Raw genomic sequence first — 27,342 nt, forward strand, 5'->3', positions numbered from 1 at the left:
AAATTTTACCAACCGAGTTTTCACCGGTACCCAAAATTCCTCTCTCATTTCCTTGCATAATTTACTAAAATTCGAACAACAAAATTCAAAAAAATCCCTATCCTCTATCTATCTCTACACCATACATCTTAAAGACCTTTTACTCACGTGCTTGCCGACCTCTCTCTCACTCTCTCTCTGTAGCCCAACGGATATGAAGCCTTGAGCTGAAGGACAAGTCAATATCAAATCAGACTGCTGCAGCTCAGAAAGTCAAAAGGATGACAAATGCAATTCTTTTTTTCTTCCTCTTTATACTTCTTTTTTCCTTTTGATTATTTCAACTATAAATTCTTCCAGAAATGGGTGAACTTTTTTAGCTTCTTATCAACAGTCTTTAACAAACATCATGGAAGTTAGAGGCTATGGCCTTAGAGTCAACACACAGGGGGAGGCCGACGGCCACCGACTCTCTGCCTTCACAAAAAGTCCAATTTGCAAAATGTCCAACAAACCCACCACAAGACAAACTCCCACATGAGCCTACCTAGGATAACAAAGTCTTATGTTGATGAGAAAATAGATACAATGAAAAATAAATGATCATGTGGCATAGCAATTGACCAACTCAAAGTTAAATCATTCTTTACTCAATTAGACACGTTGGAGATTATCAATCCTGACTATGTGATTACTTTGAAGGGTGTTTGAAGCATATTTTTGAACCGTCGGCGACGGTTCTTGTAAGGGAGAGAAAATAGTCATTAAAAAATTGTCGCTTTCAAAAGATCGAAAACATTTTGATGCGTAAGTTAGAGAAAAAAATGAATAGAAAGATTTTTTGAAAGAGAATAATGGTGATCTTGATTTTTTAGAGTGTCCCCTTTTAAATAATAACTTTTGAATATCATTCATAGATGCTTGTCATGTGGCGGACTTAAAGCTATCTGATAATTCTCATATAACGAGAATGCTTGAGTGGGATTTATAGTAAATTTATTGTACCAACGAAGGCTAAGGAGGGTCTCATAGAACAAAGTATAGTAATATCGGTATGCTGGTTAACGAGTTTTGGCTATTTTTAATGTTTTTGGTTTTAAAAATGTGTTTTGATGCGATAAAAATGTGAAAATTATTCACGTGTTTTGAGTTGTTTGTTAATGTATTTATAAAACAAAAGACAGAAAACAAAAACAATAACAAACTTAGTAATAAATAAACTTCTAGAAACAAATAAGAGTTATAGAAGAAAAGAAAATTTAAAAGAAACAACACAATTAATTAAGTAAAAAGTTGCCCTATTGCCATTTTCAAAGTGTGAATGCTCACTATACTTTAAATCCAATTGACAAATACAAACAAGGCACTGAGGAAGAATCTTTGACAATAACATTTCACAACAATTTAATTAATCCATTGTTGCTTAAATATATTATTTTAGAACGTGCTTGAGAGAAAATTAGGCTTCTAAGAAATGACTTTTCACTATCTCATGGAACTGCTTTTCCAATTCTAATAATAATTGCATTAAGCAACTTAATTTTCTCAAATCTTTAATTTTTTTTCTTGGTTAATCAAGTTTCCATGAAGGATAAAAAGGGTATTTCCTTAACCGTATTTGCGATTTTTCGTTTTTGTTTTGAGCGACGATTTATTTATCTATTTATTTTCGTACTTCTAATCGATACACTAATCGGTTAGTAAAAGACTGTATGAACGTAGGATTATTATCTCGTTATTATCATTAATGATTTGTAAATTGTAATCTTAATAGAATTAGGAATCTTATTTATTATTAAGAGTCTTATTAGGATTTGGATTGAAAAATTTAGGCTTATCACACTTTCAGTTACGTGAGCATGTAACATAATTTAATAAAATTAACAATATCATTCTTTATTTATGGGGTAAATAATTTAATATAATCTTCTTCATTAAATTTAATGTGAATTTTACGGTGAATTTCTAAAAATGATAAATATTACTAAATCTAAATCATTTCAACAAACAAAAACAATAATTAAGAATTAAAGACTTATTATATTATTATTACGGTGAATTAAATACTTAAATATTAGTATTTAACCCATTATTGTATTGAATTACCCGGTCCGTGTAATCCAGATTTCCTTTCACACCTCTCTCCATATACTATTTATCTATTCATACAAAATCAAAGTCCACTGTTCTCTGACACAGACTCTACTCCTTCCGCGGCTTTATCCGCAGATCAAGAACAGAGCAAATTCAATACGCGGAGAAGAATATATTATCACAAACCCACTACCACCGCTTCCAAAATTTCAATCTGGGTCCTCCATTGAAGCTTTCTATATGTTCTTTGCCATTTTGCTTTTTTTTCCAGCATAACTTTTTTTTCGCTCTGTTTCTGACAGAGCTTGTCTGGGTCTCTGATTTCGTTTGATAAAAATCCTTAATATTTTTTTTTTTTTCTCTGGGGTTGCTGGTGGGTGCCTTAGAAGCATGTGGAGTATTATTCTTTGTCTCCCAAACAAAGGCACATATTGAATTCTTTTTGGATCTGCGAGGCGTGATCTTGGGGATGGGTCTGTGTTGGGGGACCTGCCATTGGTACAGAACGGTGCATGTCCTTCTGTAGTTCTCTCTTTTGTTTTGTAGCTTCTTTTTTACTTGAGAGTACTTGCTATAAGTGGTGCACAAAAGAGTGTACTTTTGTTAGTCAGCTTGTGCTAGTTCAGTTCTGCTTATAAAGATAGGGAGAGAAAAACAAAAATGGGATCTGGTAATGGAATTCACTCGGTTGGAGAGTTTAGTTTGGATGCAAAGTGGCTGGTGGATCCTAAGCAACTTCTTGTTGGGCCGAAGATTGGAGAGGGTGCGCATGCCAAAGTGTACAAGGGACAGTAAGTCAATCTGGGTTTATGTTCTTTGTTTTTTTTCTTCCTGTCTGAATTCTTCTATCTCAATAATTTTCCTAGTAATTAGGATTTACTCTTTGGCTGACTAAGAAACTCCTGAATCCTGATTTTATTGGTGAACTTATTCCTGCTAAAATTCTGGTCTTGGCCTTTTGGAATTGCGATTTTGATTTCCTAGTGCATATTTATGAGTTTTATGCATGGGCAAGGTCATTTAACCAGTGGGGTATTGTTATAGTGCAGTTATCTTAATCTCTGGTTTTGTTGGAATTTCTGTTTCTCAGATATAAAAACCAAACCGTTGCTATTAAAGTTGTTCATAGAGGAGAGACCCCAGAAGAGATTGCCAAGAGAGAAGCGCGGTTTGCCAGAGAGTGTGCATTGTTATCCAGAGTTCAGCACAAGAATCTAGTGAAGGTTGTTTGATAAGCATATAGGGAATGATATTTTAATTGTTAAGCATATGATACTATATTATCTGAATTTGAAATTTGGCAATTAGGATTTCAGTGACATATCTTATGTAGACACCACTGAAGTGGGCATGTATGCAATATCTAAGAGGACTGTGTCTCTCTGTGTTTTACCAGTTCATTGGCGCTTGCAAGGAACCTGTCATGGTGATAGTAACTGAGCTTCTATTGGGCGGGACCTTGCGTAAGTACTTGTTGAATATGCGGCCAAGGTGCTTGGATATGCATGTGGCAGTAGGTTTTGCACTTGATATTGCCCGGGCAATGGAGTGCTTGCATTCCCACGGGATCATTCACCGGGATCTGAAACCTGGTATGGTTATTTACTGTATTAATAGGATTGTTGAGCAAGCTAAGTTTAAGTAGCATTTTGGATGAGGTTGGGAAGTTAATAATAAAGTTCATTTTGGTGAGATTTGGAGTTTCTACTGTCTGTACATTTGCTCATCTCTCACTTATATGAAGAAAAAAAAAAAATTAATGAACTACTTGGTTAGCAGGAATCATGTGAAGTCTGTACTAATTCATTTTTACTTAAATTCTATCGGAATGGTTCACAATGGTATTGCATAATGTGGTGAATGTTTTACTCACGTATGCCATTTGCATCTCCATCTTCATTTGGTCGATAATTGGAATTGAAACTTTTCCTTTCAGGTTACTGACTGTATCTACAAGAGTCTTAGTGTGGGGACACCTCTTTCAAGCATGAATATGTTGTCCTCCTATGTGTAATTCGTCTTAACCCTTTAGCAATCAATTTGGGTTGCACCTCCATTACCTGCTTCTTCTCCCTTTGGGTATACTGGTGAGAGATGTGGTATGCCTTTGCATGCAGGGCGATGAGATGCTAAATTTTGTTCCCAGTATAGTCGACAAAAAGGGGAAAAATAAAAAAAGGAAGAACAAGGAAAAAAGAGAGCAATAGATTGTATTTTAGCAGTATTCAACATGAAGTCCAACTTCCAAATCAATCACACAGATATGCTTGTCTGAATTTCAAGTTATCATAGTTTGCACAAAAAAAGCTAAAGAATTTAAGCCAAAGTTATTCTTAAAACTCTTTTTTTGTGGCATTAGCTATTCTGTGATAGACATGGGAGTACGTGAAGAAAGATGTTGACTCTATCCATGAACAGAATGTGTATGTTCAATTAGCACCATAAAGTAGCCACAAAATCTGGTTTGAATTTTGAGATCTGGTGGGAGGCTTCTCATTGTGTGGTAGAATTGGATTTAGGGTCAGCGAAGGCTTTACTTTGGGTTTGTTCCAGTTCATGTTTCCTTGGCCATCCCTAGACCTAATTTCTTAACTTCTTTGGCATGCTATTTCTCAAGAGAATGTCTCATGTCTCTCAGTTGGATTAGGATCACACTGCTTCTGTCAAATTCAATTTATAGTGGTTCATTGTTTCATTATTTTTTGTTTTGTAGTTAATATGTATGTTGTAACAAATAACCGCGTAATATTTAGCTATTCCTAGTGTAATGGTTTCACTCTTACTCATCATGGAGTAGATGAACTTGAGATGTTTCAGAAGGCAAATATCTTATTTGAGACTCTAGCCAGTAGCCAGCATTTAGCTGAAATATTTTTGGGCATTATCTCTAAAGTGGTATTTACATAAATCAGGTGTAGCTGCTTTCTGAGGATTCTAGGTTTAAGCAAAATTCTGATAGCTTTGTTTCCTTTCCTTTCACAGAGAACTTGATCTTGACTGCAGACCACAAAATAGTTAAACTTGCAGATTTTGGTTTAGCTAGAGAAGAGTCATTAATAGAGATGATGACTGCTGAAACGGGGACATATCGTTGGATGGCTCCTGAGGTACTAAATTGCTTGAAGGTTTTAGGTTTATTTTATTCAGCAAGTGGGTGTTTTGTATTACTAATGATCCACCTTCCTATTTGGTGACAGCTTTACAGCACAGTCACACTAAAGCATGGGGAGAAGAAGCATTACACTCATAAGGTGGATACCTATAGCTTTGCAATTGTGTTGTGGGAGCTCATCCACAATAAATTGCCTTTTGAAGGCATGTCAAATCTACAGGCAGCATATGCAGCTGCATTTAAGGTAGCCATATGTTGTGATCTTGTCTTGTGATATATCTAAGACCAGATGATTGTGTGTGTGTGTGTGTGTGTTATGTTAAGGTAGAATGACTTTAGATAGCAACTTTAATGACATCTAGGTTCTTAATTAAAATCTCACTTTTAACGCTATAAGAAGGTGAAGGTGAACAAGATTTGCTTGCTTTGGAAGCAACGCTTTTCCACTTGTGCATAATGCAGGGAGTGCAGAAAACTTTTGAGTAATCAAGGAGCAGCATTTTCCACTCACACTTGAACAGTAACAGTGAAAATTACTTAATACTACTCTTAAGGGTTTGAGATTGTCCTTAGTATAATGCACTTGAACAATGAGGCCTGACCACCTCGGTGAAGAATGCATGGAGATATAAAAAGACTCCTAGCTGCTCTGTGGTGGGGAGGAGGAAGAAAATCAGATGTATGATTGCAAAACTAAATTGCTGAGACTAAAACCTTCTGGAAACCTGTAACTAAAGATTACTAAGAGCGCTCTCGTGCAAACTTTGATGTTGGTTAAAATGTATGTACAATTAGCAGAACTGATGCTTGAAGGGGGTCTCAAATCACATTTTTTATTTTGATTTTTGTGTAAATTCCCATGCTTAGGCCATCCAGTAAGTGAATATGCATTTTATGCCACAATGCCTCATATTGTCTCATTACTAGATCAGAGCTCATTCATTTTTTGGAGTTTTTTCAAGGTATAATCAGTCAAATATTTATTGTTTCAGAATGTGAGGCCCAGTGCTGAAAACCTCCCTGAGGATTTGGCTTTGATCGTGACTTCATGTTGGAAAGAGGATCCTAGTGCTCGACCCAACTTCAGCCAAATTATATTGATGCTTTTGCACTATCTCTCAGTCATTTCACCACCGGAGCCCGTCCTCCCTCCTCGTATGTACAGTTCTGAGAATACTGTGTTTCCACCAGAATCTCCTGGTACTAGTTCCTTAATGGCAGCAAGACATGGCTCGGGGGAGACCCCGACGGCCGGCATGGAAGAGAAACCTATAAGTTTTTTCAGTTGCTTTAGACAGTGTTACTGATCCCAGATTATTGTTAGGCAAAGCTCAATAAACTATAGTCTGAAACATTACAAAAATACTTCATCTTACCTCAAAAGAAATGTTAATTTGCTCAAAGTTAGTCAGTTTAGTTGACATAGGAGACCATGTTGGAGCTGATGTTACAGTCAAAACTTTCCTACCCCCTTCACATTGATTTCAGTTTGTCCGAGTCTTGGAGTTGGGGTTGCTGAGATGTAGTCTCATTGTAAAATAAGGGTCATCCAAAGGCCTTTTACTCCTACTGGTTTGCAAGAAGTCTTCCAGAATATGTAATGACTGTAAACAATCAAGTGTTAGTGAATTGTATCATATTTAGTAATAAGACCATGCATTCTAATTAAATTTTGTTCTTGCCAATTCTTGATTGAATTTGATGATCCATAATGCTGGCCCTTAAGTACTCACTAAACACTAATCTCCAAAGAAGAAAGTTTTTCTTCAAACTAGATTATAAGAATTTCTTTTAACTCAAGTCTATTTAATTAACATGTATTCAAAATGCATGAGAATTACATGTTATATTAAAAAAAGTGTATGTAAGAATTACAATATTTTAGACACATATCAATTTAATAGAATAAGTAGGATAAAATTTTTCAGCCTAATTTGAAGAAAAACTATCAATCTCGAAAATCGACAGTTTGTTGGAATGAGCTCCTCTCATTATAAAACACTTTATACTTATTTTAAACGCTTAAAATAAAACCATATCCTGTGTAAAGAACGAAGAGTAGCTTAATCTCATAACATAATTTACACTGCTTCCTATCGATGGATATGGCTGAGGGCATTCTTGTACTTTACCCGGATTGGGCCCATACAACCTTGACTCTAACATAGTCCAAGTTGGGCTGAGGGTTATGCCTGCCGGGCAATCTTTATTCGTTAAAAACTTAAAAACGATTGAAAATAAAACGTAATCGCCGTTGCCGGGGATCGAACCCGGGTCACCCGCGTGACAGGCGGGAATACTTACCACTATACTACAACGACTTGTTGATTATAATGCTTTCTTACTAATTTATATATTATTATTTTAGTAAGAAAAAGAAAAAGGAAATTGCTATTTCAAAAGAGCTTTACTCACAAAAAAACAAAAACAAAAAAGAAAGAACTTAACTTTAACTTGAATCCCATCCCCTATTAATAGGTTGACTTTGTTCTCATTAGGATTATGTTTGTTTATTAATCCTTCTAAAAAATTAACTATAGAAATTGATCAATAAAAATTAACTATTAATCCACTATGAATTTAAGAAACACCTATAAAAAAGGCATTACCCTATAGGACATAATAACCATAAATTTTTTTTTATATATATAATTCTTAAAGTTTTTCAGGTATTCAATTGTTAAACAACTAAATTTTATCTATATTTTTCTTTAGTATAATTTATAGAATATGAGTTAAGTTTTGGAAGATTTTTTTGTAATATAGTCTATTAAATTGAATGTGTGAAAAATGTATATAGGAATTACATGTTATATTAAAAGCGCATATGAAGTTCACATGCCTTATGGTATTTAGATTCTTTGACATTCCCTATTCAAAGAGGGAACAGAATCATACTCATCTTCATTTAAGTGAAATAGAGAGAAAGCATTTCATGGTCACATTTATATGTTGGCATGCCATTTAAAAAAATTTAAATGATGAGACATCATTTACACTGTTAGACAAATAACATTAAATTCTGACTATAAAATAATACATATTCATTTCAAGCGAGATAATAATGATATTTATCCCAAAAAAAGAAAAGACATAGGTCATAACAAAGAGTTGTGAGAGGGCCTTTAATGAATTATTTAGGTACTAATCTAACTTTGTATTTCTTTATTAAACAATCTGCTTTACGCTTGACTTTGTAAATTTACTTATTCGGTGCCCAAATATACTCTGTTTGGATGGGCCCTCTACCTGACCAGGAAGCCTGTGAGACAGAAAAGCTTCCTCCCACATTGTAAATTACTAAATTAGTAAACAAGAAAGAAAGGGATTAGCATAAAATATAGAATTAAAGGGGTTTAAGAGTCAAATGCTCGTCACTTTACCTCCCCCCTTTTCACTCTCCCTCGTACAATCAAACACAGTGTTAAAAAGGTTTTTTAAAAAAAAAGTATAAAAGCGTCATTTGTGTAAACAGTAAGGGACAGAAAGGGTAAAACCGAAAAGTGTTCGAAACGGCTTTACCGTGTAGCTTGGGGAGCAAGGTAGTTATGTCCCACCAAAATTTACCACAATGCCACTCACTCGGTTTTCGAGGCTCCAACAGTCCAACCCCTCGACATTCTTCGACAGGACCCCCAGCTTCGCGTATGAACCCACAGCCTCGGAGCTAGGTTCAGTCAACGGTGGGCCCTAGAAAGCCAACCAATCCCACGGTATTCTGAACCCGAACCTCAAGGATCGGCTCCCTAGCCTCTCATAACAGCTCCTAAGCTGGGGTTTCCCGCTCACACACACAAGACACACACACTCTCTCTCTCTCACTCCCTTAACTTCGTGCAGTGGACAAAGGGGGAAGCTTATAAACACACAGAGCTCTCTCTCTCTCTCTCTCTATCTGTGTGAATCGTTTATGCGTTTGGTTCAACATCGTCTAGCTCTCAAAGAACATGGCAAGGTAAATGTGAAATTGTTAACAAAATAAATGGATGAATAAGTAAAAAGTTTTTCGAAGATGTGTCTGTCGAGAAGATTTTTCTTCTTGTTTTTGGTTTTCTTTTTTTTGGGGGTACTTTTCAGTTTACATTTTCTGTATTGGCCATTGGGTATCGGTGAATACAAATTGATTTTCCTTTCTTTCTTCCCTATTTTTATTTTGTTTCTGCGTTCTAGTTTTAGCGTCTGGGGTTTTTCCAGATTTTTTTTTTTTTTTTAAAAAAAAAAAATGCATGCTGGGTAAATTAAACTAATTTGTTTTTTGTTTCTCCTGGATTGAGTAGTAAAATCTATGAGTACTTTCTAATTTTGGAAAGAAAAAAAACCCCATATGTCAGAGGAAGATTCTCTTTCTAGATTTTACCCTCTGAGAGTTTCCCATTTGGGAATATGCATGATGTGAAGCGTGTGGCATATTAAAGTTTGTGTCTTGTGGTTGGAGGGAATAGTAAAAAGTATATTTCTTTTGTCAATATTTTGATGAGTAAACAGATATTTGGATGTATGTTGAGAATCCCATCTCAGGTCTTTATGTCTATACCCCTATAGCGGGGCCTTGTCATGGATGCTGATATCCGAACTCTCTTTCTGCTCTGGAGTGCAGTAATATGGGGATTATTGGAGTGTTTTGGATGATGATTAGTTTTTGTTGGACTAAATTTTCTTCAAAAAATCGGTTCTGTAGTTTATTGTAGAGGAGGAATCATGTAAAGGATTTAACAAATGTCGTTCATTCCAAAAGGAGAACAGAAAATTAATAAAGATTGCAGTTAGTCTATATGGAAATTAACCAGCAGGGGAAGTAATGACATCTCATTCTTGGATTGTACTGATATCCCTTTTGCTTGCATTTTTGAAGGAGTAAATATAACTTAAATCTTCTCAAGGAAAAGGAAAGCAGGCTTAAAAATATATTTTTGTTTTGGAACTAACTGAAAATGCAAATACTTTCAAGCTTCATTTTAGATATCCATCTGTGGTAAATAAAGCCTTAATGAGAGCTTATTCTGTTTGCACTTAAGATCTTTGAAAGATTAAGAAAATAGGTACTTTTTGAGATTACATATGTACTTATTGGAGTCATTAGTTGTGGATGGAAGTTAAATACGTGAATGTGTGGAAATTTTGCAGTAATGGTGTTCTGCTATAGTGGTTGATCCTTCTTGTTCCTCCATGCAAACCTGTGCTTTTCTCTTCTGGTGCTTGTTATTTGCAAACCTTTTGAAATATTGGACTTATGACATTTTGTTACATTCTTTTTCTTCTTCTTATTGCTATAAGATATATCGTAATTGAATTCTACGCTTAGAGCATATCATTCTTGCAGGACTTGGCTAATCAACAGCAGAGGATTGGCAAGGAAAGTTAGAAATGCTACATGTTCTCCTGCTATTCAGATCAAAGACTGTGAAGCAATTCGTGAATGTCCGAAATGCCATTTTCGTATTGACAACAGTGATGTAAGATGGAAAACATTTCTTTGGCTTCCATATAATAACATTGCTATAATCCTTTACACAAAATATGCACAGGAAATTGCTTTAATTTGGAGTTGTAAAAATACCCACATAGATATTGAAGTGTCCACGGTACTATTTTATTTATATCTTCTCTTTTAGCACCTATAACTATATGCATTGCATGGGTTTACTTTTTTTTCTTTTTTTTCTTCTCAGTAGGAGGTATTCACCATCTTTATGCAAAGAATTTGGAGAAGCACTTTTGCAATATTGTTTGGCATGGATTTGCTTGACTAGATATTGATTTCTATTGCTAACATCACTGCTTCTCCTGTGCAGGCTTCTACCGAATGGCCAGGCCTGCCTATTGGTGTGAAGTTTGATCCTTCTGATGCAGAGCTCTTAGAACATTTAGCAGCAAAATGTGGTGCTGGAAATTCAAGGCCACACTTATTTATTGATGAGTTCATCCCAACACTTGAGGAGGACCAAGGAATTTGCTACACCCATCCAGAAAATCTTCCTGGTTAGGGAGCTCCCTGCTTTATATAACTTCTACTGTTATTATTTGGTTTTCCCCAATTCCATACTGTCATCAGTGTATTAATGCTAGTGTAATGAAACAAAGTAGATTAATATCTTAAATTTTTTATATCTTTATTTATAATCAAGAAGGCTGCCAATTCTTGAATCATCGCACATGGTCTAGATTGAGGCCGACTGAATCCATTTATGGTCTAGATTACTAATTTTTTTTTTTTTTTTTTTTTTTTTTTTTTCAGGTGCTAAGAAAGATGGAAACAGTGTCCATTTCTTTCACAGAACAATTAATGCTTATGCTTCAGGTCAACGGAAACGACGCAAGATCCATAGTCAACATAGTTTGATCAAGGAGCATGTCCGCTGGCACAAGACAGGTAAGACCAAACCTGTGGTGGAAAATGGAGTGCAAAAGGGCTGCAAGAAAATCATGGTACTGTATAAAAGTTCAATGAAGGGGTCCAAGCCAGATAAGTCCAATTGGGTGATGCATCAATATCATCTAGGGACTGAAGAAGAGGAGAAGGAAGGTGAGTTTGTGGTGTCAAAAGTTTTCTACCAACAGCCGAAGCAGACTGACAATAATGATAGCGGCCTCGTGGTTGAGGATTCTGATATTATGACACTACGAGCTAGTCCAAGGACTCCAAAAGCAAATCCTCCCAATCCACCTCGTCCAGGGAAATCTGTTCTGAGTGATGATGTTGCTGACAATAACATAATCCCGTCATCTGCCCAGGTAGGTAGCGTTATCTGTAGTTTTCTCGTCCAAAGTAATCAGTATACCGCATGAGTGAACTATTGGGGAAGGTCAGTGATGATCATGGGAAAGGAAGGAAAAGGAAATGTTGTGGAAATCAGAAACAAAAGGAATATGCTGCAACCAGTATGACAAATAAAATTTTGGACAGTTACAATTTTTGAACTCTTGTAGGGTGTACCATAAAATGAACATTCAGACCATGAAGAGAAAAAAACATGAAATGACCATATGGGAAACCAGCAGACTTGGTTCAATTTCCACTGAAGGCAAAAGTTTTTTATACTAAGACAATAAAGTTATAGTAGCATTTGTCATTTGTTTCCTAAGATGCCTTAATATATTAGATGTTCACTGAAATTTATTTGTGTGGATCAGAAAGCAGAGTTTGTCTCCGAAGCATCTCGTGCCTCTTCACCAGCACGGTTGGCCTACGAATCTCAGGCTGTTGAGAACGGTGATTTAAACTGCTTGGATGATTCATTGCTATGCAAGGAGATATTCGATTCTTGTGCTTCTCTAAATCACTGGGGCCTGAATGACATCTCTTACACCAACTTTGTTAGCAACAAAAATGAGGTGACTATAAATAATAATGCATCTTCTGGAATTCCGGAGCTTGAGAACATAGAACTGGATAGTCCGCCCGATTTCCAGCTTGCTGTAAGCTTCACTTCCTACCCATCTGTCTTTGTTTTTCAAATCTCTCCATGGTATTATTGAGATCCATAATTCTCATTCACACGTGCAGGATTTGCAGTTTGGTTCTCAAGACAGTCTCCTTAGTTGGATAGACCGGTTGTGAGATGGCATAACAAAGCAAAGTGGGAGTTACAAAATGAATTCCCAATTTTGTTTTTTCCTACAGTCCAGAAGTCACTATCCTCATCTCTTTCCACTTTCCCGCATTTTCTTCAGTGGCAATGACTTCATTTCTTTAAAGGGCATGGGAGTTTGTCCGACTCTGCTGGGGCATTTTTTTTTGAACTCTGCTCGACTTAAAAGGCACGCAATGCCATGGAGTTGGCAGAATCGATCTTTCAGCTGTGTAGTACCAGAGATCTGTACCTTGAGCTGTCAAGCTGGAATGCCAACGATTCTTTTTGTGTTCTGGCTCCTATCTCGGCTTCTTTTTTCTTTTTGTCAATGCACCATGCAGGTGCCTGGATTCAGTGATTCCTAGTGTCTGAATGCTGTTGGTTCTCCTAGTCCTAGGTGAGAAATATAAGGAGGTTTGTCCAACAGAGATGTATTTCTTGCTTCTGTGGCATGTGAAAGCATGCAAGCAGCAACTAAATATGGTGTTAACATCTACGAAAGATGTTCTACAACCGTGCATATATGAAACATTGATTTAGTGATGTATCAGAATGGAAGCTTATTGTTGCTATGATAATTATGGCTTTGTTGTCTATTTTGCACTTTTTCTTGATCTTTCGTTTTTTTAACAACAAAAAAAAAAATTTTGCTTTTTTAAGAAGCCATCTTGTGCTTAACTTATCCACCAATCTCAACAGCAGTAGTTTATTGGAATATGAAGGGGATTTTGCATTCTACTCTAAATTTTGCTCCTCCACTCTCTAATGTGTGTATATATATATATATTTGGCTACTTAACACTTCCCAAAAATGGTATTCGATGCCACCTCTAACTTTCGTCGAAAACCAAATATAAAATCCAACCCCGCCTTTGCTTGCCATTGGAAGCCAACCCGCACAGGTCGGAACCAGGTTGGCCGAAATTTTGTAAAATGCACAACCCCTAGTTAGGATAAAGGTGTGATGTTGATAAACGACCTTCCGTTTTCTATCATGCCTATAGGTAAATACTATAACTGATGAGAAAAATAATATAATCAATCTTTCTACATTATAATATAACAGATTGTTTCAATTATTTTAACGATAAATCATATTAAAAATTAGACAAATTGTTTTTGTTATGTTAACAAGAAGAAAAATAGACCGTTGGAATTCCCAATAATTGGTTTAGATCATCCTTGAACTCGTGATGAATTTTGAAAGCCTTGCTAGCCACCAAAATATATATATATATATATAAAATGATCATTTGATTCTCTAAGTTGGAAGACCTGTCGTTTTGGAAGCAGCACCAAATTGGCAACTAATTTCAAAGAAAAACCCTTTTCCTAACCCCGAACCTAAAACCCTGAAACCCCCCACTTGGGTTCGAAGAGGAACCCATGGAATGAAAGGGCAAGCCAGGGAGCAAAGACACAGGGGAAAACATAGATTTTTTTTAATTGACACCAATGTTTGCTGCGAGGACCCTTCGGAGGCATTGCTTGAGGAACGTCTCCTCTCTTCTCCAATCCAATCCCTCCAAGTATCTTCTCTCTCTCTCTCTCTATTAAATTCCTTTTGTTTGACGAGAAAGTGAAGGAAAGGAAATAAGAAAGGAAAATGCACAAGTGGGTTTTTTTGGGTCTTCGAGTTTTGCGTTTTCATCTCAACTGGGCCAAATGGGTGTTTTAGGCTACGCTCAGTGAGGGGTTTTGGTGTTTTGGGTTCCAGCTAATGAACCCTTTTATGATTCTTTTTTTTTTTTTTTTAGTCTTAGACTGAGCTCGGTGAGGGTTTTCCCATTTGCTTCAATTTGATTTGAAGTGGCACAAACGTAGTCTTTTTGGTTTCCTCAGAGTCCCAGTAGCCAAAAGAAGAAAACAAAAAATAAAAGAACTCGGATTTAGCTTGATTTCGTTTCTCGGCCATCAAACTATGCCCAATATTTTATCTTTTATGCATTTATCAGATTTTGCTTTAAAATTGGAAAACTCTGCTCACTTGCTTATACGTTTTCGTTCTTTCAGGCCTCAGATAATGAAAAATCTAGAAACCAATAGTTTGATCTCTTTTCATTGTCTACATTTTCTCAGAAGCAAAGAAAGTATATTCCACTCTGTTTTGCTTCCCGGGTTTTTACTAATTTATTTGATCTGGTTTTAAATGGGAAGATTAAGCTCAGCTGATGTGGGATTGAATTTGTGCCCTGAATATTGAAGGATCTATAATTCAATTTCTGAATTCTTTACCTTCACCTAATGAGCAAGAAAGCAGATACTTATGGCTTGTCACCTTGTCCAATATTAATACTCCTGGTTTTTGCATAAGCTTCAGTCTGATTCAAATTTTGTTTATATTCAGGAATCTCGCCTCTTTAAAAGATGTTTTGCCATATCTCATCTCAAGCAATGTAATTCAGCCTAGTATTTCAAGCGAAGATAGTTTATTATGTTCTTTGCATGCACCGTTGGATCCATTCAAGGTATGGTCGCGTTCTATGTCAACATCGAAAGGGAGGACTATGCGAAGCAAGGTGGAGAGGCGGATGCAAAGAGAATCCGGTAAAACCCTAAGGGAGAAGCGGAGAGCCCAAAAGTTAAAGAAGAAGCTGATGACTGAGGAGGAGAGACTGATTTACAACCTCAAAAGAGTATGTTATCTTGCCCTTATGATCAATAATGAGATATTGACTCTTAGAGTATGTATGCTTTCTACTAAATTTTGGTTGCATCAATTGGCTTTTGGCTTTCCATTAATTGGTATACTAGGTTGACCTTTTGTTGATCAAGGTCATTGTTTATTAGATATTGTAAAGTATTCTGTTGGGATTGATAGTTAGAATTTTTGTAGGATATATGAAGTAAAGGATACAAATGCTTGGGAAGCTTGTAATGAGCAACCTAGAGACGAAGTGGCATGGTATCTACATTGTATCGGGAATATGCTGGCAAACTTACATTAAAACTTTAAAATTCCCTTGAGGATGAAATTCTTCAAAATTAGCTCTGACTGTTGGGATCTTGTTGTAGATTAACTGCTATCATGCCTTTGTGGTATGTTTGGTAGGAGGGAGAGAGGAAAGGAGAGCGGAATAGGTGGGGGGTTCTTCTTCCACCTGTTTGGATGTCTTTAAGGGGAAGGTGGAATGGATTTGAATGGATTTAGATGGGTAATATATCCCCCTCATCCCCCCTTTTTTCAATTCCCTCAAGTGGAGGTAGATGGTTTTTTTTTTATGCGTCCCCTTTTACCTTAACAAATTAATGATATTCTAACAATCTCCAGGCATAACTCTTATCACTTGTCTCTCTCTTTTGTCAATTTACATAATACCTTATTCCCTCTCCTCCTCACTCTTCTCCTCTCCCTCCTCCCCTTATCCTCTCCTCTCTCCAAACTCTCAAACGTAGTGTTAAGGTTTTATTTAACTGTTTAGCTTGTCTATAATTACATATGAAACTATCATTGGACAATGCCTGCCAAGTTCAGGATATTACTGCAATTTTCAAGTACTTTTCCTGTTTTCTCAGCTTATAACATCCATTGGCTTTTTTCAATCATCAGAATGACAACCATTTACTATCTAACTAATGCAGGCCAAGAAAAAAGTGGCATTGCTCCTACAAAAGCTCAAGAAATATGAGCTACCAGAGTTGCCATCCCCTCGTCATGACCCTGAGCTATTGACCCCTGAACAGCTTCAGGCATATAAGAAAGTTGGTTTCAAAAATAAAAATTATGTTCCTGTTGGTGTCCGTGGAGTTTTTGGTGGAGTTGTCCAAAATATGCATCTTCACTGGAAGTTTCATCAAACTGTGCAAGTTTGCTGTGACAACTTCCCCAAAGAAAAAATCAAAGAAATGGCGACGATGCTTGCAAGACTGAGTGGTGGTATTGTGATAAACGTTCATAATGTGAAAACAATCATCATGTTTCGTGGCAGAAACTATCGACAGCCCAAAAATTTGATACCTATCAACACCCTTACGAAGAGAAAGGTGGGTAGACATTCATGATCTATTCTGTAATCTTCTTTCATGTCATATCTTCTCATGCTTTTCTTTTTCCTTCTTTGTTTTTGCGCATGAATCTTGCAGAATAAAGAAGAATGTCCTTATATGTATTTTAATGGGATAGCCAGTTAGAACCTAGGGCAATGTTTGTTCACATTCCTTTTCAACCCCCCACCCACCCAAAAAAAATGAAGAAAGAAGAAAGAAATAAAGAAACAACTGAATGATTCTTTTCACTTTCTAAAATGTGAAAAGTGCGTTATTTGTATTTTTTTATCAGATCTTCAGCCAAAAAAGATACTGTGTACAGTGCATCAGTGTCAATCACGCATTAAATGAAAATGTGAAGGCTCAGATGACATCTTTTGCACGTCTACTGTTCGTAACAATTTTCTATAGTTATATGTTGCCTTTGTTGCCAGAGTCTGTTTAACTAGAAGCACATTTCCAATAGGGGAAGAGAATGTTAGAATGTTTTCAAAATTAGTATAAGTACATGTATGTTTTTATTTTGTGAACATTTCACAATGGAAGGCATTTATGAGTCTTGAAGGAAGGGAGTCCTTATTTGCCAGTTCTTAACATTGAAAATTTTTGTGATAATTAGGTTTTGTTTTTCTCCAGAATTAGAACTCTAATCTTCTTACCATAATTAAAAATCTGAGTGTTTTCTTCAAACGTCAGAAATTTTTTTGGCTTCCATTGTATCTTGGTGGCGTATTTGCTATGATCTGGTGCACACCAATTGAACAGAATTGTGGGGGGGAAGTAACATCTTAAGAAAAGCGACATTGTAATGCACCTTATGAGCATTTTACTTTTGTTTTAAATGTTGAAGATTCTGTACCAACAGAAAAATCAAATAATAATAATAATAATAATGGTTTCGTTTTGCACAATTACTGAATCACTCATCTTTACGTGCAGGCATTATTCAAGGCAAGATTCGAACAAGCTCTTGAATCTCAGAAGCTAAACATAAAGAAGATAGAACAGGAGCTCCGGCGAAAGGGGGTAAATCCTGAGGATCCAGTTGCCATGGCCAGCATTCAGAAAGTAGCTTCTACGTTCTTTAATGCAATTGACAGGAAGGAAGGAAGTCCCTATATCTTCCGGGAGGACAAACAGCAAGAAACAGAACCTCCTAGAAAGTGGGAAGAGTCTGAACCCCCTGTCGATAGTGACCAAGAGGAGTTAGACAGATTCATAGCCGAGATAGAGGATGCAGCAGATAAAGAATGGGATGCTGAAGAGGCAGCAGAGAAAGAAGAGCTTGGAAAGATGAGGTATTGGAACAGAGAAGAATTTGGTGGAAGGTTCAGAAGATCTGAAACACATAGAGATGACAACTCTTATGATGATGGTGGGGTCAAAGGGACAAGGGGGTGGAAGGATACACGTGGCAAGCAGAGGGCTAATGATAGTGATGGTGAAGACAATGATATTCCTGATGGCGATGATGAATGGGAATCTAATGACGTGAGAGATGCTAGTGATCTTGAGAGTGATGCTGATAATTCTGATGAAGTTCATGACAAGTTAAGGGTGTCTAGAACAAACAGGTGGAAGGAGGATAAGATTGGCGGGGCAAAAAGAAATGGCAGTTTCAAGAGAAATCCTGAAGCTAATTTTAGAAGAAAGGCAACTGAAGAAGATTCTGATTCTGAGTCAGAAAACATGTTGAGTGATCTTGAAAATGCAATGTGGCAATCGGACACCGAGGAAGAACAAGACTCAGAAGCATTAAAAGCAGTGAGTAATAATTACCAGAGCAGCAGTGATGGGGAAGAGGATTTGTATCACATTAAGGGAGATGAGAAGAATAGGGTGAAGGAACATGAGAATTCTGAAGAAACTCATGGTAGATACAAGGAATCCAGACTTGCACAGCAGAAGCATAGTAGGATTGGCAGAGCCAATAATGAAGCCAACTTTAGGGGGAAGATGGCTGAGGAAGAATCTGGATCAGACGACGTGCTTAGCGATTTGGAAAACGTGAAGTGGGAGTCAGATGCTGAGGATGACTCAAGAGCATCGTTGGCTGGGAGATACAGCAGTGGTGATGAAGAGAATTATCACCAAATGAAGGATGGAAATAATGGGGTGAATAGTAAAAAGAAAAAGACACATAAAGAGATGGATGAGGCTTGGGATAGTGATTAGATCTTTCATTGCTGAGCATTGTCCCTTAGAAATTGTATTGAACAGGGTGACTTCAATTTTCTTTTAATGATCTTTAAATTTCTGAGATTGATTGAAACATGCAGTTTATTCTTTTGTTGGTGGGGGGGAACTAATGCTGAAAGTGCACCATTTTGTAAAATCTGCATCATGATGAGGCCCGTTGAAAATAATCGATGTATTTTACGCTGCATTTATCATGACTAGCTTTGGATCACGAAGTGCTTTGATATTGTTTTCTAGGGTTTTGCTATAGAGAAATGTTAATTGTAATTTTTTTTTTTCTATATTCAGCTAATTTCATCTTACAAATTAATAATTAGATTTGTAGACTTATGTGGACCTTACATAACTCAGTCGTGGACTCTATAAATCTAATGATTAATTTATTAAATTTATAGTAGGAGAATATGAGTCAAATATGGAAAAACTTATTGACCTTTATCATTTATCTTTACTATATGACATGTTGCATAGTTAACTTTTTTTTTTTTTTTTTTTTTTTTTCAATATGGGAGGAAAAGATGATTAGAAGGAGAGAGAAAGTGGGCTTCCTAACAATATGCCCAAACATAATTAAAGTACTTAATACAACTATACATATAAAGTTGTCTTTCCGCCTGCTTTAGAAATCGTTTGGTGTGCATTTAAAAAAAAAATCGTTTGTGTAGCCTATTTATTTGCTTTTAGCTTAAAATACAGTGGACCGGTCTGGGCCATTTTTTAGCCCATTTCTAATTACTTGGTTATATATATATATATTAACAGAAATGTTAAGTGTCAATAAATTTTTTATATTTAGTCAATATTTTCATACAAACTCAATAAATCAATTATTAGATTTGTAGGGTTCACCATTAATTTATGTAGAGTCTACATAAGTCTACAAATATAAGAGCACTCTTAGCAGCTTCACCAAAACTATTTTTTAGTTATTTTGGTGAAACAATTTAATAAAAGTGGCTTAAATCTTCACTTTTCAAACTCACTATATTAACCAAAATAAAATTGTGAGTGAACGAACAGTACTCACTAAAGACAGTGAGTATCTTTAGTAAGTAGTGTTCGCTCACCTATTAATTAAACAAATAATTTATCTCTCCCCTTTTTGCTTTTCTCTCTCTCCTGTTTTTTTTTTTATTATTATTTCTTTTCCTTTTCCTTTTCTTTGCATGCTTCTCTCCCTTCCCTTTTTCTTTTCTCTCACCCATTCAGCATTTAGCGCCATTTCTCTCCACCATTTTGCCCCCACAAACCCACTTCCTCCTTCACAATCTCGGTGGTTTTCTCCATAAGAAAACCAACCAACCAAGAATATTACCGTTCGAGAAAGAATATTACCAGAAAATTACAAATTTTTAAAAATATTAAATAAGACAAATATTCTTAAAATAAACCATTAGAAAAATACAAATATTCAAAAATATAAAAGTTAAAGAAAAAAATAAACAAATCTTTAAAAAATAATATTTAAATAGAATAGTGAAAGTAAATTATTAAAATAATAAAGTTGTTGTAGGTGCTCTAAAAAAATGTGAGTTGTTATATATATATATATATACTTTTGATTATTTTGGTGAGATTACCATTAATGCTTTTATAATTAATTTATAAGATGAAATGAGGAGAAAATATTGACCCCTTTCTAATAAGATTTTTAGTACGTACATATGAGTTAATTATGATGATTATTGTAGTGCATGAGCAGGAAGGAGAGTGGATGGGGAAAAAGTCATACCCACGAGTACTACTTTTCCTATGAAGCATGCCTCAGAAGAGTGAAGAAGACCAATTAATCTTCCACAATTGCTTTGCGTCATTCTCACTTTCTTATCCCCATTAAGAATGGTCCACATGTTAGGTGATGGAACAACCAAGATCTTCCAATTCAATCTTATTCCATTATTGTTATTATTATTATTTAATCATCTTTTTCAATGCCAGCAACATTCTTGACTTGTCCAATCAACTAGGGTCAATTTTCCATTTACAACTTAGTAGACTCAAAAAAATATATATATTATCCTAATCGTACGTTGTTGACATGTCGCAGAACCACCGGGTGGGTTTCAGACTTCCCAGGTCGAATTGCTTTTTTTATTTTTGGTTTAATATATATATATTTTCTATTCAGGAAAAGTTTAATATCTATTTACTAAGAGCATTTATAGCAGTATTATGTATTTTATCTAGTAAAAAAGTAAAATTTTTTATTTTACCTATTATTTTTTTACTATACACTTCAACACATTCCAACATATTCTCTATTTCATTATCTACTTGCTATAAAATATTATTTCTCATTTTTTATTATACTATTGCCAACACTTAATTAAAGAGAAAAACAAACACATATATAGAAATTATTCATAAAAACAAAAATAAACACATATGAAAAACATTCATCTCACATGCATGTACTAATTTTTAAAATTAATAACATAAATAAATTTTTTTATTCAACTGCAATTTATTTGTTTCCATCTGTGTGTTTCCATACAATAATTTTTTTTTACATTAAATTTTTTCATCCAACTGTGTGAAAAAAATTTGTGAGTAAGAGAGATAAATTTTGTGTTTGAGAGAGAGACGCAACAGATGTGAAGAAGTGTTCAGAATAAATAAAAGATATTAGGTGAAAAAATATGAAATAAAGAAATAATAAACAAAAATATATATATATATATATATATATATATATATATATATATATTATTCATCTAGTGTGCTACAGTGAATAACTCCAAATTACTATTCACTGTAACAATATACATATTCTAGCTAATAACAAGCTACTCTGAGCTAAAAAAAAAAAAAAAAAAAAAACAATAATACTATTAGTCTATTATCAGTTAACACCTTCCCTAAGTTAAATAGCGTTGACTTGTTGGCCAACAATAAATCTTTTTTTTTTTTTTTGGTTCCTTTCTAATTAATAAGAAATCATACTGGAATGTCCATGAATCATCATCATTATCATCACGTGGTTGGGCGAAGTCTTAAAACTGAAGTTTAATTTCATAATCAAAGAAAATGGCTTCACCGGATGTGACCAAACCATAATTTTATCAAATGTTTAATTATGTTTTTAAAGCTATTGTTTTTATTAATTATTTTTTTAAAAAAAAAAATTGCAGGTTTTGCTCCACGTGGAATTTGAAAGTAGTAGGGCCACGGCCAAGTACAGCTTGCCGTGGAAAACTCTCAACTAAGCATTGATTTAGATTTTAGACTTAGTCTCGAAGAATTATTGATGAAGAATTGACAATTTTTTTTTTAATGCAATGAAAAATAATTATTAACTGATTAATAACAAAGCTCACGACTAATCTACAACCCAAAGGGGCAAAAGAAAGATAATATTAGAATATGGTTTCATTGGTTGTCTATGTCTAGGCCCTTTTTTTTTTCATTACCATGTTCTTGGCGTCCAACCAAAACATGTTCTTGACGTCCAACCAAAAATTAACATATGCTAAAATTAGTAGTAAATTGTGAGGATGCTGTTCTAAGGACAGATGTCAGTTTGTATTAAAAATGCACGTGAAAATTATATGCTCTAAAAATAAATGTCAATTTCATAAATCGACAGCCTTATTAGCTATATTGGGTTGGCTGCCTCGTTTGGTTTCGGCTGTTTCTTCCTTAAAGGGGATGCTCTTTTGGTGACGTTAGCTATTAACAATCTTCCTCTTTTTTTCTTCTTATAATTTTGCTACTATTATTTCTGATATAGTTTAGTTGCTTCTGCCTTTCAAAGTGTCTTGATATGTCAATTATTGTGCACGTGCTTTAGCTAGTAAGCCATTTTTCACATTATATTTGAAAGCATTCTCATAGAATATCTCATTATCTTTTTTATTCGAATCAAAATTGAGAAAGATCGTCCCAATAACCCATTTTCCCTATTCAATTAAAAAAAACACACATGCTAACCTTGGAAGGGGACAGAATATAGAAACTTATAGTATCATACGAAAAGCCAAGAAAGTTCTAAGAAGCTACATCATGCAGCAAGTATTCTACTCGTACGCATCAGAACCACCAAAAGACTCTCTCATCCATAACACAAAATAAAACAAAACCAAATGTAATTTCCTAGAAACAGCATTTGGTGATTAGCTGCTTTTGGAGTTTTTTTAATCTAAATGTCCGGACAGAGCTGTGAGTCTTATACGAATTCTCTCGCAATATACAAACCAGATTACTAGCAACTTAAATGGTAAATTACCTCAATTATGAGATAACAACAAGGGATTTTATATTTGTAAACCAAATAATAAATTCGTGCGTTGAAAATGAAACACCAAGTGGGTCAATCTTAATATCCCATTGGCTATTCTTTAGTCTTTGTGTGGAATGTTGGAGCACCGGGATTTGATCTTCCATATTGAAATTGCACGACAGCAATTTGTGTCACTGAAAGATCTACCCAATGGGGTTATTGGAACAGAGTCATCAGCTAGCAGAGAAGAGTACTCTTCTCAGTATTGTTGTTTTCATGCAGGTCCTCCAATTTTTTAAAAGTAGTCACCCTTCTCAATTGGGAAAAAAGGCTAACAAACGAGTCAACCAAATCAGCTAAAATCACGAATTTCTACCTGCTTCACACAAACAATGAACCTCCATTTAGGAAAAACTAAAAGGAAATGGTTTTTCTTTAAATTAACATGTGTTCTATTAGAGTTTGTGAAAATTACATACTCTAAAGACACGTGTTTCATGTTCAGTTAATTTTATTAAATTAAAAACGTGTTAATTTAATAGACTGAAATTTTAAAATTCCTTAAAAGCAAGTTGAAAAACAAGAAATGGTATGGGAAAGCAATTTGTGAAAATTTCTTAAAACTACAACCAAGTTGAAAGCCGTTCAAACTAAAATTACATCACATCCCCACCTTACTAAATTTAAAAGCAAAAGTAGGCGAAATGGTGGTGCATGCCAGCAAGTCACAATTAAATTACCAAGTTTTAATGCTGCAAATGCCTCCTTTTTGTATGAGTAATGTTAAAAACCGTACTTTTATTTTATTACTGTCTCACCCTATTGATGTGACAATGTTAATAAGCTTTTTTAATTATTTTTAAAGGAAAAACATAAGACTATAAGAGGGAAAGATAAGAAACTGTGATCAATGGAAAGATCTTTTGCATTCAGATGGTACAAATCAAGGAGTTAATAGACAACCAAAGTTGTAAGAAGAATATATGAAGAAATTATTCTAAGAAAGCCAAATTCCCAGCAAAGAAAAGCCTGGGAAAAAATCTAATTTCTACTCATGAAATATGGGGATTGTGCCGTTCAGGCAAGAAATGGTACATAAGCTTGCCAAAACCACAGAGATATTCCCCTGACAACGAGCTTCCTACTTGGAAAATTGGCATCGGAAGAAACCCCAACTCCCATAAAAGAGGAAATACAGAGTTTCCCCTCAAATTCCAAGAACCCAACAAGTTCTTCCCTTCTCTCTAGAGAACGACCTACACTGTTAGATATATAAGGTATACTTATACCGCTGATTTGCCAAAACCATCAATTGTCCAAGTGACCCCTGTTCAGTGCAATGCATATTCTGTATCTCCAATCTCTACAGACACCCCTATCTTTCAGGACTCTCAGCCACCTCTTTTGCAGTTGCCAGGCAACAGATACTTGTAATTCTCAGCATTATTCAACAAATATGTTGGAAGATGGACTGCGGAATAAGAATGAGGAATAGGCCCCATCTTCCCAATAATCTCCTTAAATGTGTATTCCTCAGGAATCATGTCAAATAGGTTAGCCCCTTCGCATATTACAGCCTGAATCCTATTGTGATTAAGGTAATGAGAAAACCGGACCCGATCATAGTGGCTGTAAGCCTTCATCTTGAATACGAAATCGCTGATATGGCGGAAGCAAAAGCTACAATGCCACCCTGCATCTGACAAAATGTCATCGGTCTGTCGATAATGTGCATATCTAGTCTTTCCAGTCTTGTACCTGTGGACAGAAGCTCTCCAGCTTTTGCTGTCTACAAAAAACTCAAACGAATACAAGTAGTTCCTAAGCTGAAGGTGAAGGATAGGCGGAGTGTCATCGCACCACCTCAAGAGATTAATAGTGTGGGCACTTGGAATCTCATCGACATCAGACATTATCAACAAATCATCATCTTCTACGCCAGCAATTCTCAAAAGCTCGTCCAGCGCTAATCTCTGATACGCCTCTTCAACAAATGGATTTTCGCCTTTCTTAAATCTTCCTCCAATCATTCCGTAAGTCAGCCGAGGTTCAATAAACTTGAACTGGTCACGGTTGCCCGCAAAAAGCAATGGTTTAGGCAAGCCTGTGAATGTTGAGTTTGATTCGAGAAGTACAAACTGAGTCACATATGGATACAATTCATTCCATCGAATTGTAAGGATGTCAATCTCATTACTGAATAGAACAGCATCATAGACTCGTCTAGGTGATTCACGAATTCCCCACCCGTGAAGTTTGCAAAGAGTCTCCATCGACATGTTCTCGTGATAATAGTGAGGGATGTTGTGGAAGGGCTTTGGGGGTGATTCCCATATTGGTCTCAGGAAATAAGAGATCTTTTGCCCATGCAAATATACACCAAAGATGCATAATGGGACTATCACAAACAAAAACATATAGGTCCTCAAATCCACCCCTCGCAAAATACATCGGAGTCTTGACATGCTCAGTGCTGCACGAGTTCCCTGCTGTGGTTAAAAAGAAAAGCTTTCTAAGATACCCGGATTATGTATGCACAAAATAAAAAGCACTACATTAAACTTGTTGACATAACATGGTACAAAATTCGACAAAATTCAGGGATATCTGTTTGTTTGTTCATGACATTTGTATAGAATCCTTGAAAGGAAAATTCAAAATTTGCATATTTAAAATAACACACACAAAAGTCCCAGAATGCTACCAGAAAATTAACAGGAGAAAAACCCAAAGAAAAACAGAGAAATTATGTAACTTGAAAGGACCAATGATTCAGACACAAATTCCACACCTTAACCATTAATTTTCATTTCCCTTCTCATGCATTATCAATAAAAGAATTCTTACAACGAGGCAAAACCTAAATTGAAGTCCAAATTAAAACAAAATACATGAGTTTCTATCTCTCAAAAATTCAGATGCAAATTTTGAAACGACAATCCATCTATAAGACCACAAACCCATCAATCAAAAAATTATAGAGTTAAAAGGGGCGTAAACACACACACACACACACACATATATATATATATAGAAAGGGATATCGGAGCACATTATATAGTTGAACGAGTCCCAATTTTTCTTATTCAGATATTAATCCAAACAAGAGATACCCATTACTAAAAAACTCAAAAAGCAACCTCCAAAATTATTTTGTTAAAAGAAGAAAAACATGTATAAAATTTAAAAAGAGTAGACAATTGGTATAGACAAATAGTTCAAGCACAAACTCAGAAAACAAACAAAAATCCCTTTTTCCTTAAAACCAAAAAACAAAATCGAAACCAAAAAGATACCCATTGCCACAAACTAAAAAACAAACCTAAAACTCTAGAAAAAAAAATTAAAAAATTAACAATGAAAAAAAGGTACATAATTGCAAAAGGGAGAGCAAAAAGGAAAAAAGGAAAAGAAAAAGAAAAAGAAGTACCTGGCCGCAAACGTCTTCGCAGATGTCATCAGTCTTCTTAGAAGAGTAGTACCCATCTGACATGATTATACTCTGTTTGTTGTATATTGAAGAAGAACCCAAAGTCCTCTCTCCCAGTGACCAAAATTCAGATCGTCGAGACCCAGATCAACCCCACCAGGAAACAAAGGCCGAAATTTCGAACCGAAATTCGGCAAAGCAATCCCTTCGAAACCCAACGATCTTCAGGCTTCTCTCTCTCTCTCTCTCTCCCTCTCGCTCCCTCCCTCCCTCGTTCTCTCTCTCTCTCTCTCTTTCTCTATGAAAAATGAAGAACTTGTAACGTCAATTATAGCCGTTTGGTGGTTTTTCTTTCTCTCACCGGATAGCTCTTCCAAATATCGAAGGACACAAGAAAAAGAGAGAGAATAAAAAACTTAAAAAAAATAAAACCTTATAAATTCGATTTTTCCACCAAAATTTTTTGTCCGAATAAGAAAATACAAAAAAAAAAAAAAAAAAAAAAATTGAGAAACTTTCAAGGCATTGATGATATAACGAGATTCTGTCTAATCCGTTGGATATTGGAATTTTTAATCAACGGCTATTAGATGAGGAAACCGTGTGATAGAGTGGTAGGGTTGTAGTTAATTGCGACAGTCGCAAACATGTTGCAAGGAGCGGCGCATTTGGTTTGTGTTGGGTCTCTTTTAATGATGTTTTTACTGATCTAGCCTTGATTTGCTTGGCCGCAAAGTTAGAGAAAGGAGGG

At 35.4% G+C, this 27,342-nt stretch overlaps 4 protein-coding genes and 1 non-coding gene across 6 annotated transcripts; 3 read left to right on the top strand and 2 right to left on the bottom strand.

Annotated features, from left to right (window-relative positions):
• The first annotated feature begins 2,147 nt into the window (after nt 1-2,147).
• Nucleotides 2,148-6,855, top strand: LOC132182797 (serine/threonine-protein kinase STY13). The gene is made up of 6 exons (XM_059596143.2): nt 2,148-2,864; nt 3,164-3,296; nt 3,470-3,665; nt 5,056-5,180; nt 5,271-5,429; nt 6,178-6,855. The coding sequence occupies exons 1-6, from the start codon at nt 2,734-2,736 to the stop codon at nt 6,490-6,492; spliced, it is 1,059 nt and encodes a 352-aa protein (XP_059452126.2). The 5' UTR covers nt 2,148-2,733; the 3' UTR covers nt 6,493-6,855.
• A 579-nt stretch (nt 6,856-7,434) lies between these two features.
• On the bottom strand, nt 7,435-7,506 carry TRNAD-GUC (transfer RNA aspartic acid (anticodon GUC)). Its single transcript has one exon. It is a non-coding gene; the product is annotated as a tRNA-Asp (tRNA).
• Nucleotides 7,507-8,819: 1,313 nt separating this feature from the next.
• Nucleotides 8,820-13,350, top strand: NAC085 (NAC domain containing protein 85). Its single transcript, XM_059595511.2, has 6 exons — nt 8,820-9,140; nt 10,506-10,638; nt 10,978-11,164; nt 11,421-11,917; nt 12,317-12,601; nt 12,690-13,350. Exons 1-6 carry the CDS (start codon nt 9,133-9,135, stop codon nt 12,741-12,743), a joined length of 1,164 nt encoding a protein of 387 aa, XP_059451494.2. The 5' UTR covers nt 8,820-9,132; the 3' UTR covers nt 12,744-13,350.
• Nucleotides 13,351-14,070: 720 nt separating this feature from the next.
• LOC132181203 (RNA-binding CRS1 / YhbY (CRM) domain protein) lies at nt 14,071-19,021 on the top strand. The gene is made up of 4 exons (XM_059594317.2): nt 14,071-14,285; nt 15,104-15,392; nt 16,339-16,740; nt 17,683-19,021. The coding sequence occupies exons 1-4, from the start codon at nt 14,212-14,214 to the stop codon at nt 18,916-18,918; spliced, it is 2,001 nt and encodes a 666-aa protein (XP_059450300.1). The 5' UTR covers nt 14,071-14,211; the 3' UTR covers nt 18,919-19,021.
• Nucleotides 19,022-24,063: 5,042 nt separating this feature from the next.
• LOC132180915 (beta-1,4-N-acetylglucosaminyltransferase family protein) lies at nt 24,064-26,998 on the bottom strand. Of its 2 annotated transcripts, none has more exons than XM_059593910.2 (2): nt 26,592-26,998; nt 24,064-25,647 (listed from the first exon to the last, which is right to left on the bottom strand). In XM_059593910.2, the coding sequence occupies exons 1-2, from the start codon at nt 26,652-26,654 to the stop codon at nt 24,553-24,555; spliced, it is 1,158 nt and encodes a 385-aa protein (XP_059449893.2). In that variant the 5' UTR covers nt 26,655-26,998; the 3' UTR covers nt 24,064-24,552. The 2 variants fall into 2 exon arrangements, with proteins under 2 accessions (XP_059449893.2, XP_059449892.2); XM_059593909.2 differs by having other exon boundaries at nt 24,064-25,650.
• Between the last annotated feature and the right edge of the window lie 344 nt (nt 26,999-27,342).

Source organism: Corylus avellana, chromosome 5 (assembly GCF_965113065.1).
Source record: "Corylus avellana chromosome 5, dhCorAvel1.hap1.2, whole genome shotgun sequence".
Taxonomy (NCBI): Eukaryota; Viridiplantae; Streptophyta; class Magnoliopsida; order Fagales; family Betulaceae; genus Corylus; species Corylus avellana.